We start from the raw sequence: 14,311 nt of genomic DNA, 5'->3' as shown, positions 1-14,311 counted from the left end.
ATCTTGACGAAGGCGCTCACCAGGAGCAAATTCGAATACCACCGAGGCAAGATAGGGGTTGCTGATAATCCATATCTTGTTGAAAGGGAGTGTTGAGAATGCAACAAAATGATGGAGCTTAGTGGAAATAAGTCGCCTTCACTAAGTGGGCCCGTAGGCTATTTTTGGCGCAGAGTCTATTTTTAGACTATGTCTATTTTTAGACATATGGATCATGGTCTATGAGTTGCAGGATGCTATTTGTGGATGATTGGTCATGTTGGTAAAAAAATATGGACTTCTATTTTTAGACATATGGGCGGTTTCTATTTTTAGACTGCCAGGCTAAAAATAGAACAATCAAATATTATTAGCTCATAATAATATTTGGACTATAAACATTATCTTATCCTCTTGGAGCACTTCAGTTTGAGCTACAGATGTGGCACATGTAGCTGTCAGAAGGAAATACGCTTTTCTTGTGGGTCAGTTGAGCTATTGCATGCAGGACTTCAGTTAGAACTCATGTGGTTGAGTTTTGGTGGAGTTGATGGAGTTGTGTTCAGTTTGACTTGGTTGAACTAGTTGTATTTTAGTCTAACTAAAGAATACACTAGTGATGAGTTGTGTGAATTAATAATTAATTATATCACTAATTATTAACTCATAAAGCAACTAAAGAATACATCAGTTAACTCAGTGCATGTACAGTTCAGTGGAGACAGGTGTTAGAGGTTGAGATTGCTATTAGTTGTGACTATAGTTGTGCATGAGATTTGCACATGCATGTATGGAGATTGTCAATGAGACTTGCGTAGTATAACCAAGGGAATTCGAATTTACAAAGTGATTGATTCTCTTGCAGGATTGCGCAGTGTAGGCAGGCAAACAGTGGAGGAGATTTGAGGCTTCAGATTTGAGCTAGTTTTTTTGTAATAGTTGGAGATAGTACTGAGTACTTGTGAGGAGTATTGTACTATGTATTGTTACATTTTCTCTATCATTATAATATACAGATAGTGTGGGGTTTTCAGTTGTATGCTTTCCACGGGTTACATACTGTGTTAATGTGCACATGCGATTGATGTTTCATTGTTTTTAATGCTGCTAAATTGATGATCAACATAGAGGAGGTTATGTATTGTGCATGTATTCCGCAATAGTGTATAATCGGGATAATCTCTATGAATAAGTGTTTAATTATTCAAAATTTCTACATGATGTATGTGGATCATCTAGGAAAAGGTCACCTCAAGGAGAAGAATACTTTATATTGTTCATTGACGACTTTTCCAGGATGTGTTCGTTAGGACTTATGAAGCATAAAGATGAAGCTTTCAAAAAGTTCAAAGCATTCAAAGCCTTAGTTGAAAATGAATCAGATCGCAGAATCAAATGCCTCAGGTCTAATAGAGGTGGGGAATTTACCTCGAATGAGTTTTTCAATTTTTGTGAAGAACATGGAATAAGAAGGGAATTCTCTACTGCAAGGACTCCTCAGCAAAATGGAGTAGTGGAAAGGATGAACAGAACAGTTCAACAAATCGCTCGTGCTATGCTTGATGAGTCTGAAACTCCCACAACATTCTAGGGTGAAGCCGCATTTGCTGCAGTTACTATTCTCAACAAGACAAATATCCAGGTAAACAGCACTCAGACTCCTCACGAACTTTGGTATGGTAAGACTCCCACAGTAAAATACTTCAAAATTTTTGGGAGAAAATGCTACATCAAAAAGACTAATGAAAACCTTGGCAAGTTTGAACCTAGAGCAGATGAATGCATTCTCCTTGGTTACTCTCCCCACAGTAAAGCATATAAGTGTTACAATAAAAGACTTGGAAAAATTGTTGAAAGTATTGATGTAGTGGTTGATGAAGAAGGAAACATTCCAAGGCAAGTAAAATCTAAAGAGTTCGAAGATGATGAGGACTATACTTCTACAAAAAATTAGACTCATGATGAAGAAGAAACCCATGAGGCACCAGAAGAACAGATAAGGATATAAGAAAAGACTCCATCCAGGTACGTTCAGAAGAATCATCCAGAAACTCAAATTTTGGGGCAAAAGGAGGCAGGTGTACAAACAAGAAGAACCCTTTCAGAAGCTTCAAGTTATCTAGCATTACTCTCCTCCACTGAACCACAAAATGTAAGAGAGGCATGCAAAGATGAATACTGGGTAAAGGCCATGGAGGAAGAACTTGAGTAGATTGAAAAGAATAACACTTGAGATTTGGTTCCTAGATCAAAAGATAAGAATGTCATAGGAACAAAATGGATATTCAAAAATAAGCTAAATGAAAATGGAGATGTGATTAGGAACAAGGCCAGAATTGTTTGTGAAGGGTATGCTCAACAGCAAGGCATAGACTTTGAAGAAACTTTTGCACCAGTTGCCAGACTTGAGGCCATAAGGATGTTCCCTGCTCTCTCTAGCTTTCAGAAGTTCAGAGTATTTCAAATGGACGTGAAGTCTGCTTTTCTAAATGGAGACTTGGATGAAGAAGTGTATATTGAGCAACCAAATGGGTTTATCCTTGGAAATGAACCAAAGCTTGTATGCAGACTCAAAAAGGCTCTCTATGGCCTTAAACAGGCTCCAAGGGCTTGGTATTATCGCTTGGATAAGTACCTCCATCAACAGGGTTTTACAAAAGGTTCCACAAATAGAAATCTATATATAAAAGTTGACAATGATAAGCTGCTAATACATGTTGTGTATGTTGATGATATCATCTTTGTTACAAATGAAGAAGACATGAGTCAAAATTTTGCCTTGGTAATGCAAAAAGAGTTTGAAATGTCCATGCTTGGTGAGCTCACATATTTTCTTGGTTTACAAGTCCAGAAAAACAAAGACGGCATTTTTCTATCACAAACCAAGTATCTCAAGTAAATCTTGAAGAAATATGGGATGGAGGATTCGAAACCAGTATGTGCCCCTATGGTAACAGGATGCAGCCTCGGCGCAAATGATGAATCAGCAGCAGTGCATCAACCAACCTATAGATCCATGATTGGTAGTTTGCTCTATCTAACAGGTACCCGACCAAATATTATGCATGCAGTGGGAATAGTTGGAAGGTTTCAGGAAAATCCAAAGGAAACTCATCTTCAGGCAGTTAAGAGAATTTTTAAGTATCTTCAAGGAACTCAAAACTATGGCTTATGGTATCCTAGAAGCACAAATCTCACACTTCATGCATATAGAGATGCAGATTAGGCAGGAAGTGTGGATGACAGAAAAAGCACTAGTGGTGGTGCATTCTTCATGGGTCCTAGGTCAGTATCTTGGTTCAGCAAGAAACAGAGTTCAATTGCATTATCTACAACTGAAGCAAAATATGTAGCTGCTACATCTTACTGCACACAACTCCTCTAGATGATGCAAACATTACAAGACATGCAAATCACTTGTACTCCACCTATCCCCATTCTATGTGATAATACAAGTGCAATCAACATTTCAAAAAATCCAGTCATGCATTCAAAGACCAAGCACATACCTATCAAATATCATTTTCTCCGAGAAAAAGTGCTTGAACAAAAGGTCAAGTTGGAGTATGTTCCCTCTAAGGAACAGGTTGCTGATATACTCACCAAACCACTACCCAGGGAGACATTTGAATACCTCAGATAGAAGCTGGGAGTAGTTGATGCATCATCTTGCTGTTGAAACTTGTCTGTTCCAGAGAAAAGTGGTTGTACGTGAGTTTAATGAGGAGGATCCGCGTACATACGCCAGTTTATGTGAATACAGTCGTGTATATGATTGTTTGAAGGAAAGCAGTGTGGTCAGACTCAGGTTGGAAAGAGTCTGATATAGGTCTGGCAGAGACTATCTGGCACAGGTTCAGGGGGAGCATATATTCTTCTAATAATGCATTGTTGGCATTATCTTAGAAGATCTTGGTTTACATTCACAGTTGTTTTGGTTTCAGGTGGAGAGGGAGATTATGGTTGCTGATCTGAATGATGATTGACAGATGCTGCTGATGACTTTCATAGAATTGTTATAGATATTTCGTCTCTATGTCATGTATATATTTTCTTATCAAGGTCATGTAACGACCTATTTTGGTTTCCCCACTATGCCTGGGATGAATGATGTAATGTACTTACTTGTCATGTGTAAACTTCTGGTGTATCCCCACTTGGTTGGGTGGATGAATCAATTCTGGCATATCCCCACTTGGTTGGGAGATGGATGTATGTATGAGTCTTTGGTGATAGGAAGGTCTTTTGTAATGTATAAAGTCATGTTCCTTGTGGAGATCATCTTCTTGCAGACCTTGCCTACAGTCAGGGGGAGCTTGGACAGCACAGTAGAGTAGAGGATTCAGCATGTATTCAGGGGGAGCATAACCCTTTTGCCCTTGATGTCAAAGGGGGAGAATGTTTTTGAGTGAATTGGGGTTGCCATCAAGTCCAAAGGGGGAGATTATTGGCATTATGGCACAGGTTTGGCACTATGGCACAAGTGTTGTCCTTGATGGCAACTCACTCAAAGGGCAGATCACAGTTTAGGCTCTCAGAATGAAAGAAAATAAGGTATACGCAAGTTCATTTTAACAAAATCGCGTATACACGCGTTTGTACCAATCAAAAGGCGCATATATGTATGCACACACTTTCATGCAAAGAAAAGCACGTACATATGGAAAAACTTATGGTTGGTCCATGGTATTTAGTCCATCATATTTGAACCTATGGTTTTGGTCCTTGGTATTGCATCCAAATTGTTGAACCCAGGTATTGAGTCCCTAGTATTGGATCTCTATGGTTTTGGACCATGGTGTGAGTAAGGCCTATGTCTATAAAAAGGGAAGGAGATCATTTGGCAAGGCAGGAACTGAAGTATTGAATATCTTATGAAGAACAAGATCAAGAATACTGTCATTGGGTTATGGTGCATAACTAAATCTGAATCAAGGAGGAACCTGAGCACAAGGAGAAGGATAAGTTCTATTGATGGGTCAAGATCTTAAGGCGGTTTGAAGAGAAGTATATTTGTGAAATCTTTGATCTGTTTGATGCATGATGTGATCTATAAATATGATAATATGGGTATAACTAATGTCTGAATAAGTAAAAAGATAAATTATCTTTTATAGATCTGTACACAAGTTCAGCGCAACAGAGGCGCGTATACACACTGGTTCGCTAACGTAAAACAACATATACACTGGATAGCCTTGATACAGAAGCGTATGCACGCAGGTTCTACATATTGAAGTAGCATATATCTCATGAAATATGTTTTCGTTGCTTCTGTTTATTGTTGTAGTATTCTGGGTTCAGGATTGGAGTTTGGTTACTGGTACTGTTTTCTAGTTATAGCATTCTGAGAAGTTATTGGTTGATTCAGTATTTGTTTGTACAAAGGAGTTTGGTTAATGCAGATATATTTGATGTTTGATTGATATACATGGATCCAGTCTGAAAATTTATGAAACGAGGTCCCTAGAATAAAAGAGAAGGTTGTAGCCTTCTATAGGTCAGCACCTACGTACTAGTACCTCAGCTAGTACAAGAGCTAAGGGGATTGTAGCTCCCTTCTAGGAGAAGCTGGAGAACGAGAGAAGGTTGTAGCCTTCTGCAGGTAGCAGCCTGCGTACTGGTATAAGACTGCACCAGTACAGAAACATTGTAAAAAGAAGTTTCTAATTGAATGAAGATAGAGACGAATTGCAGCAGTTGGTTTTCACCCACATTGGGTTTCCACCTTATATCTTGTGTTCTTATGTGTGATTGCCTATTCTGTTTTACTGTTCTTGGTTACTATTCATATGGTTTGATGCACAGATTAATGATCAACATCTGAAGAATAACTTAAATTACAAGTCTTCTCATATACGCTTGTTTTCCTTAACTGAAGTTGCGTACATATGTGGTATTTACTAACTGAAATAGCATATACAAATCTGATTGTGAAATGAAAAATAATTGACCTGATAATACTGATTCACCCCCCCTCTCAGTATTATTTTCAACACGAGTATCATATGTTCATCACTAGCTTGAATGCAAGAGAAAAAGCTCCCGTGTTTGAAGAATTGACATGGATCCTCATGTAAGAGGAGGAAAGGCGGCTAACTCATAGACCTCAGAGTTCAGATTTGGCCTTAATGGCGAAGAAGAAGCCCTTTAGAGGAAACTTAGATGCAGCACAGAAGAGAAGTGCAACCCCAGAGAAAGATGCCCCCACCTCAAGGTACGTCTTTTAATGGAAATGAATCTGTGACCAAATGTTTTTATTGTGGTAGAACTAGCCATATAACGAGATATTGCATGAAGAAGAAGTCTAATGAAGGCCAGAAGAGACATAAACACCATGCAAGTCATTTTGCTGATGACGAACAAAGTTAGAACCTTAGACTGTTTGTATCTGACTCTACATTTTCGACTAAGGATGATGATGTAGATGCTTGGTTTGTGGACTCAGGTGCATCCATCCACATGACAGTGAACAAACAGTGGTTTGAAGACTTCAAAGAGACTAGCAGTGGAGCAAACATCTATCTTGACGATGATAAAGGGTACCAAATCAAAGGTTATGGTAATATTCATGTTGTTTTTCCTGATGGAAATATTAGACATATTCATAATGTATTGTATGTACCCGAGATAAAAAAGAATCTGATCTTTGTCTCTATGATAACTGATCATAATCTCAAGGTAAAATTTTCTAAATCATATTGTGTTATTAAAGACCTGTTGGATCGTATGAAGCCTATTGCATCAGGTATTCGCGTGGGAGGATTGTACAAGCTAAATGTCAAAAGCGCACCACATCAGGCATTGACATCATCTACCATGACTACAGTGGACTTATGGCATCAGAGGTTCAGCCATATTAACTTCAATTATCTGTTGCTATTACAGAAAAGAGGTATGGTTGAAGGTCTTCCTGTTTTAAAGCATGTCCATATTAATTGTGATGCATGTGAACTTAGAAAGATACACAGAGATAAATTTCTTGTGAATGCTTATAGAAGGAGAAGAGATATACTCGAGTTGGTACACATATTTATGCAGGCCTATGCAGACAAGGTCATCAGGTGGTGCATATTATTTTCTATTGTTTATTGATGACTGTACTAGATTTACTTGGGTGTATTTGCTCAGGAAGAAGAGCCACACTTTTGAATACTTCAAGGAGTTCAGAAGTATGGTTGAAAAATAGACAGATAAATGCATCAAGATTCTTCACTCGGACAAGAGGGAGAGTACAAGAAATCTCACATGAATTTACTATCTGAGACCTCCAATGCCCTAATATCATTAGTCAAAAGCCCTAGTGAGGTATGAAGCCCAACCCATGAAATTATTACTTGAGAACTCCAACACCTTAACATCACTACTAAAAAACCCTGTTAAGTTTTATCAGATCCAAATTCTCATATGAGATTGTTGTCCCTATCTACTAACCACCAAAGGCTGCCACTTTTCCAAAGTGAAGAAATTGCACCATTGTTACATTCAGAGGATCCAGTGGGCACTTTTTCCATGCTGATCAGGTCTTTCCAATTTAAGTTTGCTTATTCCAGTTTACAGGGCTTCCCTTTCATTAACACAGAAGAAACTATTCACTTTAATGATTACAGGTATTCGCACTAGAGTAGAACAATGGTTTATTAAAAAACAATTATTGATTGTGTGGCCTCAGCATACTGGATTTCACAATAAGGTCGCCATGAATGAGACACAAAGGACCAAAATTTGGTACCGTGACTGACAACAAGAACATAGTTAGGTTATAAACCTATTATACGCAGGTGATAATATGTACATGAAAGATTATATGACTTGTACTAGAGGATTTAAGGAGAGATGTTATGAGAGAGCCAACGATCTGGCAGACCTAGAGAACATTCTTTGTCCGGGAGCTAGAATGGCGTATGGATCGTATGTAGCTTTCAGATTTCTGAATCTGTACCATTTGCTACCAAAATGGTTTTTCCAGTCTGATTCTGTGGTGTAATGTGGAAGATATTGTTTAGCACCCACACCGGCTGTGCTACAGACGCTTTGTATCCGATTGTTTCGATCCATCAAATACTCCACACTGTCAGTCCCTGTAGCCGAAGGAAGTGCAGAGGCCAGAAGGCCCACCAGGTAGAAATTTTTCTCTTCCGGGGTCACTGCCGACATCCGTTCATCCCATCTGCATGGAAATTGGAAATTAGAGAATTCAGTTAGAGTTCCTAACAATGTCACACATCATAATAATCTCTGCAAATGAAGCAACTCATACTCACGTGTTAGTGTTCATGGGGTAAATAAGTATGGGGCCGCTGCTTGTGTTGCGAAGAATGTCTTTAAGCACTAGCTTATCGAATTCATGAATTTTGGATGCAGGAACCAATAAATTTAGCCATGGATGGGCCACCTCCCACAGGCCCTTGGAGCGGAGTTTTAGCTCCGATGTGTGAACACGATCAAGAAATTCCAAATACGAGATATCCTTAGTAAAAAGGGATCCTGGGATGAAGTGCAAGGAAGCTAGCAGGGACGTTACATCCTGCAACATATATTCCACCAAATCTCACAAGTCAATATATAATTGTTAATTTCTATCAGGAACAGCATACGGATGTGGAAAAACGGTATTGCTTCATTATTTTATGAAAAGTAAAATTTACGGTCGAAATTTCGAACCAAATCTGATAAAATTGGGCCAAAAAAAATTATGTGGGAAAGTTGCCTTTTATATTAGACATACTTTAAACACGGATCCTTTGTTCCTGTGTAAACTGACATTTGTTGTTTCTTTTCTCTCTGTGTGTATACATATAAAAATTATAATACTTTATTTTATTATAAAATATATTATAAAAAGAGAAATTAAAAATATATTTTTAACCTAATTAATTTTAAAAGGAAAATAAGTAATAATAAAACTAAATAATCACAAATTTTATAATAAAATTAGATGTAAGATTCATTTGAGAATTTTATGAAATAATTAAGTTTTTTAATAATATTTAAAAAATAAAAACATTTTATTTAAATGTTTTTATATTTCTATTAATTTTCAATTTTAAATTATGTTTACATTTTAAATTATATATCATTATTATATTAATTTTCACTTTTAAATTATTTATAATAGTAATGATATTTATAATTTATTAATTATTGAAATTAAGAAAAATTAACTAAGTTTTTTTAATATCTATTAGTATAAATGAAAATTAATCTATTCTTGATTAATTTAAAAAATAAAAATTAATATTATTGGAATAAAAATAAACTTTCACAAAATTTATACGAAATCGAAAGTTAGACCAATCATAAAATGTTATCGAACGAAAAAATCTAATTTATATATAATATATAGCAGATAAAAAAAATACATTTTTAAAATAAATTTCAATTTCAATTTGATATTATCTATAATATAAATATTTTTATTTTATTAAACTTATAATCTACTAACTCACCAAAATTTTAAAGTTATACCAAAATATTTTTGTCATAAAACAAAATATTCAATATATATATATATATATTTAACAAATTATTTAATTATTATTTCTATATTTTTAGCAAACATTATTTGGGTGAAAAATAATGAATATTACATAATCAATAATATAGGAAATCATAGACTTCCTAAGCTAGCTTTAAATTCCAGCCAAAACCAGCTAAGGCTCAAATGAAGTTGGTATAAAGACACAAGGGGCTGGTTAAACCATTGGGAGATCGTCAAGAATATTGCATTGCAAAACATTAATAACATTAAAAATATTGTTACTTCTAAGTTCAAAGAAAAAATGTGGTGTGAGAAAGATTTAGCACCGAAAAGAAAATTAAGATATTATAAGGAGGTCATCAACCCCACCCTAGAAGATCAAGAGTATCTCTCTGCTTTAGCTAGCTCAAAGAAGAAAATTAATATAGCCAAGATTAGAATGAACTCTCATGAGCTCCATAGTGAAAGAGTCCTTGGGCAGTTCCTAAAACACCATGGATGGAAAGGTTCTGCCATCTCTGTGAGAATACAAACATCGAGGATGAAAATCACTTCCTCTTAGAGTGTCGCAAGTACAACCACATCAGTTTCAAAATCTTTGTTGCAACACTGACCTTCCTAGCCTTTTACATGTAGGAATAAAATCTTAAATCAAACTATAAAATTTGTTTCTTAAAGTCTCATAGACCAAAGTTTGGTCTCAGTGGACGTTAATCATCATGATCATCATCATCAATAATATATATTTAAAATAAAGCAATAAAACAAAATTCTTAAAAATTACAATTTAAAATTAGGATTAATAATGTAATAATATGACCCCACACCTAATGATTGCAGTGATTGATAATGTATTTTCTATGTGGATAGTGAAGACTTGATCTTCAAGTGTCTCTTCTTTCATGGACTCTCGCCTAGTACCTACCCTTAACAAATTTTGAGAATATACTTTGGTAGTTCATGATAGGTTAATCGTTATTTAATGTAAGAGAGTGTTTTTTTCATTTGGAGTATAAAAAATTTAAAGGGGGTCATGTTTTAACGATGCCATTAGCATTTATAATGAAAATAGTTTTAACACTTTCAAAGGAACCATGTAAGTGGAAGGTGATGAATGTGGTTGGTGTAGCTCTCTCTAGTAGGAAATGCCTTAGTTGGTCATATACATATGCCAAACCTTGTGACCCTAAATACTTTGTGGATTTCTTTGGTTGTGGAAGATGATAAATATGGTTGGTGTAGGTCTCTTGATAAGACCTGCTTCAGTTGGTCATCTAAATATGCCAAACCTCGTGACCCTAAATTTTCTATGGATTTTTTGGTTTTTATGCAATCTTTAGCTTGTAGCCCTATCTATCTTTTTTTTATTATTTTCATTGTCATGCACCTTGCTTTAGCCTATCTAGCATTTTATGTTCTATCTAGGTTCTTGGTATCCACTATTTTAGTAATGAAGAATACTTTGAATTTTAAGGATTGTAATATTTAGAGGGTTTCCCTATCCTTCTAGGTGCAAGAAGGTTGGTGGTATTTGAGCTACAAAGGACCACTATGTTTCCCCCTTATACCATCTTGCTCAAGGCCCATGTGTTGGATGGTTGTTTCTCATTCTTTGTGTGGCTTTTTGGTAGTTGTTAATTAGTGTGGGGCATTCATGAGTTACAATGGGACAATACTTTGTTTTGGTTGCTTCCGAATTGCCCAATATGGATGGAAAACAAAGCAATGACTGAGATGCTCTATTCTAGTTTACTAGGGGGAATGCAAAAATGGAAGGCCAAATCTACAACTCGCAAAAATGTTATCCCTTTCGCTTTGGTATAGATGTCAAAAGAGTAAATATGCAGGCCTATTAATGGTTCAATCAAAACATACCACAACACATCCAACAAACAGTTCATGGACTAATCGACTTAGTGAGATATAGGCATCTCTAGATGCCCACATGAATAAATCCAATTTGAATTTGAAAATTTGGTCTTAGACTCTAGATCTTTTATGTCTCCAAAAAAAAATATGTTTCAAGCTATGAAATTTTATTAAACGGCGAAGACTCTAGTAGCCCTCATATTGGATAACTAAGAACATAGTGAGACAACTTGAAACATTGGACATAATAGGAAGATTGGAATCTAAATTTACAGTGGTATGGAGAGTTATTTTTTGACTAAATTTCAATGTTATTGACTTGGAACCAAATAAAGAGGAAGTATGGGTAAAGGTCACCAAAACTTCTAACTCGCATGGGATCAACTCCAACCTAATAGTCATTAAAAATGATTAATTTCCAAAGATTTCATGAAAAACCAAAAACTAAAAACATTTTCTCTTACATATAAATAATATATCTCTATTTATCTATCCTTTATACTTTATTCTAATATACCCTTAATTCATCATATTATAATTTTAAAAAGCTTCCTATATTTCATTTATACTTTATTTTAATCCATGAAATAATTTTTTTACAAAAATATTTTAAATATTTTTTTATAATCTTAATATATGAGAAGCAATTTTAAAATAATAAAATAACACTATAAAATTAATTTGATTTTTTTAATTATATGATAAAATTTATTAAGAAATCAAATTTTTATAGTTCAATTTGCAATCGAGCAAAATAAAGATATTAATACGTTTATATATATTAATACTTTTTTATATATATATATATGGCCATCTCCATCCGAACTAAACACAAAGGAAAAACACATTCACCAGATACTAAAAATTAAAAATATTGTATGTAAAGCTACATTACTGTCTTTTTGTAATCAGCTAGAAAACAGAAACGTACGCAGCTAACAAAATCATCTAAGAAATAAATAAATGCTTCTGTTAAAGATGGAAATTTTAAAAACTACGTTACAAATGGGAAACGCGAACTATGTGCATCTAACCTTTCTCAATTATCTAATGATGTTAGATAGATCCTACAAAATGTTCCCCGAAACCATATAAAAAATAAAAATATTCTCAGTGGAAGACAATTTTTTTTTAAATAACTATGTTACAAATGGGAACTATGTGCATCTAATCCTTTGCAATAATCTAATGATGTGACATCAATCCTGCAAAATGTTCCCTGACACTACAAAAATAAATCAATAAATAAATAAATATTCTAATGTGCCTTGGAAATATATATAATACCTGCTCAACAGTGTCGTTGTTGATGTAGTTCATTGTCATTTCCAGGCAGTACAAGAGCCGGCCTTGTGTGTTCAGATTTTTCACTTTGACTGGATTCTCAGGCGAGAAGAAAGACGACCTCCAATGGTTAAGTAGTCCTTCCTTGTTTACTGCTACAAATCCTTCAACATAATCGAATGTGAGATCACCTATGGGACGTGATATTAGGTATTCCTGATCGCTGGTAAAAGCTTTGAAGTCTGAGTACAGAACTCTGATCCACTTCACCTGTACCATCAATATAATGCATAAACTCTTATTATTTCGAAATTACTTACAAAAACATCTATGAACATACAAATCTCTGAACTGTTGATAACAATATCCCACACACCCTTTGTGGCGCGGGCTCAAGAGCAATCCGAGCCTTGGTGATAATGCCGAACTGACCTAACCCACCAAGAACTGCATGAAATAGCTCCGTATTCTGCTCTGTTGAGCAATTCAACACTTCCCCTTTTCCTGCATCTTATATTCCACATGAGTAGAAACTAAAAGAAAAAAGGGAGTATCAATTTATAAGTACAGAATCCTATTGGGTTTGTTTGAGAAGTTTACCTGTGACGACTTCAAGCTGATAGACATTGTTGATCTGGGGACCATGGCGAAAAGCTTGGCCACTGATTCCTGCATTGGAGAGCGTTCCACCCACTGTGAGATGTAGGTAGTCTGTCCATGACTTTGGGGCGAAGCCTTCCTTGAGCGTGGCATGCAACACGTCGATCCAGAGGTCACCTCCATTGACATCGACATATAACAAACCTTGGTTCTTCACTTCTATGACCCCTTTGAGGGATTCCATTGCTATGACAATTCCATTTTCTGCTTGAGCTTGTCCATTGAGGGAATGAGCATGGCCTCTGGCAGCAATTGTGAGATCTGACGACGAACCACATCTGTAAACCGACTTGACCAGTGTTGCAATGTCTGATACTGATGCTGGATGAAGAACAGCTCTGGGATGAGCTGTATGTCGATTCCCAAAATCAGTTGCAGCAAGATGGGTGTTGTCGAAGTCGAGATATCCATCAAAATCAAGGGCTCTCAGAAGCGAGCATCCTAGATCCAGCGTTGACAAACCAACAGCTGAAATCAAGCTGGTAATCACGAATATCAATACTAGCACCGAAGTGGACTTCTCCATAGAAATTTATCACAACAATAGGGCTATGGTGGAAAGTGGCTGTATACTTAATGGGTGGCGCCCTAATATATATACTCCAACAGCCTGAGAAACAGAATGTTCGTTGGACACTCTAACAACTTTCAACAGTCACTTTGCAGGATCTCTCCTTTCTCGAATGTCTCAATGCTTCGCTAAGCTAGCTTGCTGTAATATCTTTGCCCAGTAAATGTTGCTGCTTTCTCCAACATAGAATCCTTCTTTTCTGAGCTTTACCTTAACAAACTCTATCTTTACAGATCTTCTCAGCACAGACGGGCTACCACACTAGGAAAACAGGGAACATATAAACGAGGAAGGATTGGCGGGCTGAAATGCATGAGACAAAATAGCTCGCGTGAGGAAATTTGAAAAGATGGCTATTGACACGAAGAAGCTCAATGCGCCTCAGCATAGTCATGTGCCATAGAGCGCATTAATCATTTGAATTTAGGAATACAGAGGTCGTGGAACTAACGTATTTGAATAGAACA

The 14,311-nt window shown here is 36.0% G+C and overlaps 1 protein-coding gene across 1 annotated transcript; it reads right to left on the bottom strand.

Annotated features, from left to right (window-relative positions):
* Positions 1–7,473: 7,473 nt before the first annotated feature.
* Positions 7,474–13,832, bottom strand: LOC149267322 (cytokinin dehydrogenase 4-like). Its single transcript, XM_089398527.1, has 5 exons — positions 13,214–13,832; positions 12,990–13,117; positions 12,617–12,883; positions 8,244–8,506; positions 7,474–8,149 (listed from the first exon to the last, which is right to left on the bottom strand). Exons 1-5 carry the CDS (start codon positions 13,797–13,799, stop codon positions 7,819–7,821), a joined length of 1,575 nt encoding a protein of 524 aa, XP_089254653.1. The 5' UTR covers positions 13,800–13,832; the 3' UTR covers positions 7,474–7,818.
* Positions 13,833–14,311: the final 479 nt, after the last annotated feature.

Source organism: Pinus tabuliformis, chromosome 6, assembly GCF_031772625.1.
Source record: "Pinus tabuliformis cultivar Carrire ecotype Pingquan chromosome 6, CPIR1, whole genome shotgun sequence".
NCBI lineage: Eukaryota > Viridiplantae > Streptophyta > Pinopsida > Pinales > Pinaceae > Pinus > Pinus tabuliformis.
This window is presented reverse-complemented; position numbering and strand designations above follow the sequence as displayed.

Excerpts from the sequence above, each read along its gene's own strand:
- LOC149267322 (XM_089398527.1), bottom strand. The coding sequence starts at position 13,799 with ATGGAGAAGTCCACTTCGGTGCTAGTATTGATATTCGTGATTACCAGC. Across the intron at positions 12,884-12,989 it reads TTGAGCCCGCGCCACAAAGG|GTGAAGTGGATCAGAGTTCT; the intron begins GTGTGTGGGATA and ends TTGATGGTACAG. Across the intron at positions 8,150-8,243 it reads TACCCCATGAACACTAACAC|ATGGGATGAACGGATGTCGG; the intron begins GTGAGTATGAGT and ends ATTTCCATGCAG.